The following is a 6,000-nucleotide window of genomic DNA, read 5'->3' on the forward strand; positions in this document are numbered from 1 at the left end:
CTGGTGCAGCCCATGAAGAAGGGCGGGGCTTTCTCCTTGTGAGTAATCTGGCTGACTTTCTCTGCTCCTGCCTTTTCTCTGCCCTACGTATTCTTGGATCAGGTACAGAAGGCAGTTCCTCTTCATTAGTGTGCTTTTCCCAGCTGAAGCCTCAGGGCTGTCCTGCTGCACCTGTGCTTCAGCCAAATCCCTCTCAGACAGCTGCTTGGAGCCACTGACCAACTCTCCTCCAGACATGCCTGGAACTGGCTCACCCTCCTCCGAGGTGACATCTAGAGAAGTATCTGGGGAAGCACCCGGGGGGAGTCATCACAGCTGGTTACTGAGCCCACATTATGCGGTCATATGACTACAGAGGTGGGGGGACATTGGAACTTCAAATCCAAGTCATAAGTCCCATTTTCAAAGTCTGTCATAACTTTGAACTGTTGTCAAGCGACCTTGCAAGATTCTATCACTATAGGTATTAAAATAATAGTAGTACTGATTTACGTGACATTTGATTTCTTCAATCTTGTCTGCCTCTTAAGAGAGGAGGCAGGGTTTAATTCCATGATTGTGGCCGCCATCTTGCCTTTATCACCTACCTCCCTTTCAGATATCCCTGTGGGGATCTCCCCTGGAGAGTGCTAGTTTCACAATGGCTATCAAGATGTTTGATTTATCTAGAGCTGCTTCTGTTCTCCGGTGTTCTTTTTACAAAACAGTTTAGTAAAGAGCTGACAGAAACAGTCACCAGAGTATGGAATTCAACCAGCTTATGTAGCTGAAATCTAGGGTTGTTCTTAATCATGAGAACTGTGAAGTTATTGGGAAGGACCTGAAACTTGTATGCAGGAATAATTCAGGGGTTTTTTTACCTCTCCTTGCAGGCAAAAACAAAAGGTATTGAAAGTGGGATGGACATTGGGGTGAAATATTCGGAAAAACAGGAGAGAGCCTTTGACGATGAAAAACTCAAGGCTGGACACTGTGTCATCGGTCTACAGGTAAGTTTGGTGACCTTGTGGCTCTTGAGAAACAGTGGGAGAGCTAAGCTGGTGTAGCATATGGCCAAAAGACTAAGCTGCACAATCAGTTTTTAGAACTTTTTCTACTATAAAAATGCTTTCTTTGTCACGTCTTTCCATTGCTTAGTAAGATTGTGAAGCACCTTAGTTTTGAAGGCAAAACAGAAGAGCATGCAAAATGTAGGACCCATTTGCAATTCCTTAAACCAAGTGCATCCTTTTTGAATATTATACGTATCCAAAGATTTGCTGAGCCCTAATGACTTAGACGAAGGAACAGGTTGCAGAAGATGTGAAACAATGTTAGCAGCTTGAAGAACTGGTCATAAGATGTCCATTCCTAAGCTAGATGACACCAAAATGAAGAAACGTGTCGTGGCATCATTACACAACTTCTGCTCTTTCACATGCAAGAATATAAGGGGCAGAGTTTGCAGGACGATGCATATTTCATCCCTTGTTTTCCTCTGGTAGACATCTATGGACCCAGTGGATGAAATCCAGACATCTATTGTAGATGTAGTATATCAGACATATTAAGGCTTAATCAAGCTGCTGTTTCTCTTCAGATGGGCACCAACAAGTGCGCTAGCCAGTCAGGAATGACTGCCTATGGAACCAGGAGGCATCTCTATGATCCCAAGAACCAGATACTACCCCCAATGGACCATTCCACCATCAGTTTGCAGATGGGTACCAATAAGTGTGCTAGCCAGGTAAGAACTCTTACGAAGTGTTTAAATCTTTATTTTAACTTTTTAAAACTCTTATAAAAAAGAGCTTCAGTCTACCAAGCCAAAACAGGTTGGTGGCTTCCCCAAAAATATACTTGATTATTTACAGCAGACATGTCAAACACAAGGCCCGGGGGCCGGATGTGGCCCGCAAAGTGGTTGCCCGCAAAGTGGTTTCACGTGGCCTGTGAAGCCATCCTGGAAACAGTGAGGGAACGGCCCCCTCTGCCTTGGCCCTGGCCCAGGCCAGCTGAGAGCCAATGTACAATTTTGTGGTGGCCATCTATGCTGAAATGCATTTAGTCTTAGCTCCATAAGCCCACCCCCCCAGCTTGGCCTGAGAGGAATGGTGAGGCTCCTCCAGTGGACCATGCCTTGGCACTTGCCCTGGTCCCACCCCCTTCTGCCAGAGACCCTCAGATCTATCCCACTCCTGCCCGGGCCCCCATAGGCACCCTTGACGCGAAAGATGTAGAGCTGGCCACACCCATCCAGTAGGCCACACCTACTCTGTCCACGCCCACCCAGTAGGCTGTACCTACCCTGGCCACACCCACCCAGCCCCCTGAGGGCAACCGCAATGCTGATGCGGCCCTCAATGAAATTGAGTTTGACACCTCTGATTTACAGGATCCATGCCTACAGCAGAGATACAGCATCAGCAAATTACCCCCTTTTGATAAACCTTGACAAGAATATCTCAGCTTGGTCATTTCATGCTTTAGGCCATGATTTAATTATGGTTTGTTGGATGAGCCAGGTAAACTCAACATGTTGCAATGAATCCTATTCCAAGGTTTACAAACCATGGTTTGGCTTGGTGCAATATACACAAACTCAATGGCTGTTTTTCCGATTAGCAAAATGTTTACAATTTATTGTGTCATTTCTTCGTTTTCTCCATTTCTGCTGACACTACCTAGGAAAATTGGACAAGACATGAAAACATGCCAGAAATAAGCATGGTATCTGACCCCAGACATCAACCAGGCCAGAATTTGTAGACTAATCAGCCATGTTTCCAATTGCTAATGACTAACCACAACCTTTTCCCTGAAACAACTTTAGCACATCACTGTAAGCCAAAAGCAAACCATATTATGGCTTTGCACTACAGATAAGCCAGCCATTTCTGTTCCAAAGAAAATGCAATCTTGGTCTCTCTCCTCTTGATGAAAAGACCTCCCACAGCTGTGACATACTTTTTGTGTCAACCGTTACAATTACCTATATCAGTTAACTTTTATTTAATTACTAGCTGAACCCGGCCACGCGTTGCTGTGGCTCAGTCTGGTTAAATGGAAAAGAAAGAAAAGAGAAAGCGCACGTTTCTAATATGTTTAATTTCACAATGCTTGTGGGTATACAATATTTTTTGTTGTTCCATTGTCTGTGCAGATTATAGAGATTGTCTGGTTTGCCGACTCTAGAACACGCAACATATAATTGTCCATGTGAGAAGCAATCCGTGTCTAGATCTAAACCGCACAATTCTAAAGATGGGCCCTGAGCTTTGTTGATGGTGATTGCAAACGCCAATCGAATTGGGAATTGCAATCTCTTAAATTGAAATGGCATATCCGTTGGAATCATAGGAATGCGAGGAGGCGCTGTTTGTTTTTTTTTAAGCATGTTTTTACCTGTCACAGGTGTGACATCTATATAATATAGGTATATAAAAACGCGCGCGTATTCGAATGCAACAATTTCAAAGCAATCGGTGAAGAACTTTCGGAGATTTAAGATTTTGAACAAACGAACATTTACATTTTTATTTATATAGAGATGTTTTAGTTGTTTCCAGTTATACCTTTTACCTTTGGTTGTGATAAACATTTATTCATTCATTTCATCCATTCATCCGATTGATTGATTCACTCATTCATTCATTCATTGTTTGCAAGTATTACTGCTTCAGACTGAAAGGCTGTGCAAAGAGTGGTGAGTGTGAAGGAAAAGATTATTGGAAGTTCACATCCTTCTTCTATCCAGGACATGGCATATAAGCGGTACTTGACCAGGGTCCGCAGTATTGTCTGGGACAGTACAGTACAGTTCCTCTCCATGTCCAGCTTCGTGGTACCTGAAGCAGAACAATTAGATTCTGTAATAGCTTTGTACCATATAATATCTAGCTTGTTAACTCTCAAGACTCTTTTCCCCCCGCTATGTACTCAAAATTAGAATAGAATAGAGCTGGAAGGGACCTTGGAGGTCTTCTAGTCCAACCCCCTGCTCAAGCAGGAGAACATATACCATCTCAGACAAGTGATTGTCTAGTTCAGTGGTTCTCAACCTGTGGGTCGGGACCCCATTTGGGGTCGATCGACCATTTCATGGGGGTCGCCAAGCAAGGCTGTCCGCCATTTTTTTGTCTGCCATTTTTTCCCCCCTTTTCCGGCGGGTGCCTTACCTCCCTTGGGCTGGGCCAGCTGGTGGTCGGCCTGCTCTGTCTCTGCCGCTTGCCAGCTACGCCTCGGCTGGCGCAGGGGGCGGAACCACGCATGCGCAGCGCTCCCAGGCAGGGAAAGTCCTCGACTTACGACCGGTTGGGTAGTCCTCGACTTACGACCGGTTTAGTCCTCGACTGACGACCGGTTTAGTCCTCGACTTACGACTGGTTGGGGTCGCGGCATTAAAAAGGTTGAGAACCACTGGTCTAGTTTCTTCTTAAAAATTTCCAGTGATGGAGCGCCCACAATGTCTGGGGGTAAGGACTGTGATTAATATTTTTATATATAGGTTTTGGTATAACTTGGCATTTTTTGGATTCTGTTGCTATTATGTTATTGTAGTTATCCTTGGGATGGTGACATTGTTTGGTGGCTGGCGTTCCTTCTTTTGAGAGCGGCGCATCGGAGTTTCATTTTAACGTGTGCCATTGTGAATATAGGACAACGACAATAAACATTATCTGTTTTCTCTTCCCATTCAGGTGGGCATGACGGCTCCAGGAACCCGCCGGCACATCTATGATTCCAAGCTGGGCACAGACAAATGCGATGACAGCTCCATGTCCCTCCAGATGGGCTCCAATCAGGGTGCCAACCAGAGCGGGCAGGTGTTTGGTTTGGGTCGCCAAATCTATGACCCCAAGTATTGCCCCCAAAGCAACGCTGGGGTGGCAAGCAACGCAGCCCCAATTGAGGATCAGAACTCAGCCAACTATTATTACTATCAGGAGGACCAGTGAACTGGATGTATTCTCTCCCTTGCCCTGTTTTCTCTTCTTTTCCCAAACCGTCGCTGGGCAATTCCTGGCAAAGTCCAGCAATTCTGTAATGTGTGTATTTTTAACTTTTTTTCAAAGGAAAAAAAAGTTGTCCAAGCTGCATTTCCCATCTACCCTGCAAGGATAGGAAAACATAAAGGTGTTTATCCTTTTTTTAAAAAAGAAAGAGAGTAAAGCTGATCTTTAATGTTACAAGGGTTAGACAAAGATCGTGTGAACTTTCCCTGATGCCCAAACTTTCTTCTAGATCAGTGTTTCTCAACCTTGACAATTTTAAGGCATGTGGACTTCAACTCCCAGAATTCCACAGCCAGCAATGCTGGCTGTGGAATTCTGGGAGTTGAAGTCCACATGCCTTAAAATTGTCAAGGTTGAGAAACACTGTTCTAGATACTGGAAATAATAAAAATACAGTTTTGATTTCACACTTTTTTTAAAAAAATCAACACTATCCAGGACAATTTCTTTAAATTATACATGTGCAGGTGGAGAGAGTTGCGAATTTTAACCTCGTATGTCCAGAAAGAGAAGCCATTTCCTAAGTCTGAAAATCATTTTTTTACAACTGTAGTTAGGCACAATGCCTAGCTTAGAATTTTTTTAAACCATGTTTTGTTGAACAAGCCAGAGATCACTGGAAACTTCCCAATGCTCCTTCATCTGGCTTGTTATAGTTTGCATTACCCAAGTGAAATTTGGTATTGTTGGGTTCGGTGGGGTTTGTGTACAGGTAGTCCTCGATTTACGACCACAACTGAGCCCAAAATTTCTGTTGCTAAACCAGAGAGTTATTAAGTGAATTTTGCCCCATTTCTTGCCACCGTTGTCAAGTGAATCGCTACAGTTGTTGAAGTTAGTAACACAGTTGTAAAATGAATCTTCCCCCTTGACTTTGCTTGTCAGACGGTCACAAAAGGTGATCACATGATCCTGGTGCACTGCAACCGTCATAAATATGAACCAGTTGCCAAGCATCTGAATTTGGATCACAGGACCATGGGGATGCTACAACGGTCGTAAGTGT

At 44.1% G+C, this 6,000-nt stretch overlaps 1 protein-coding gene across 1 annotated transcript in view; it reads left to right on the plus strand.

Moving 5' to 3' along the window:
• Positions 1-4,975, plus strand: part of CNN2 (calponin 2) — a 35,855-nt gene extending 30,880 nt beyond the window's left edge. The window contains exons 5-7 of the mRNA XM_015810009.1: positions 873-989; positions 1,580-1,726; positions 4,680-4,975. Of these exons, the coding sequence (XP_015665495.1) occupies positions 873-989; positions 1,580-1,726; positions 4,680-4,937 (522 nt within the window). The 3' untranslated portion in view covers positions 4,938-4,975. The remainder of the gene's footprint in view (positions 1-872; positions 990-1,579; positions 1,727-4,679) is intronic.
• Positions 4,976-6,000: the final 1,025 nt, after the last annotated feature.

The sequence above is a fragment of the Protobothrops mucrosquamatus genome, unplaced genomic scaffold (assembly GCF_001527695.2).
Source record: "Protobothrops mucrosquamatus isolate PMUCROS unplaced genomic scaffold, P.Mucros_1.0 scaffold6, whole genome shotgun sequence".
In the NCBI taxonomy this organism is placed as follows: domain Eukaryota; kingdom Metazoa; phylum Chordata; class Lepidosauria; order Squamata; family Viperidae; genus Protobothrops; species Protobothrops mucrosquamatus.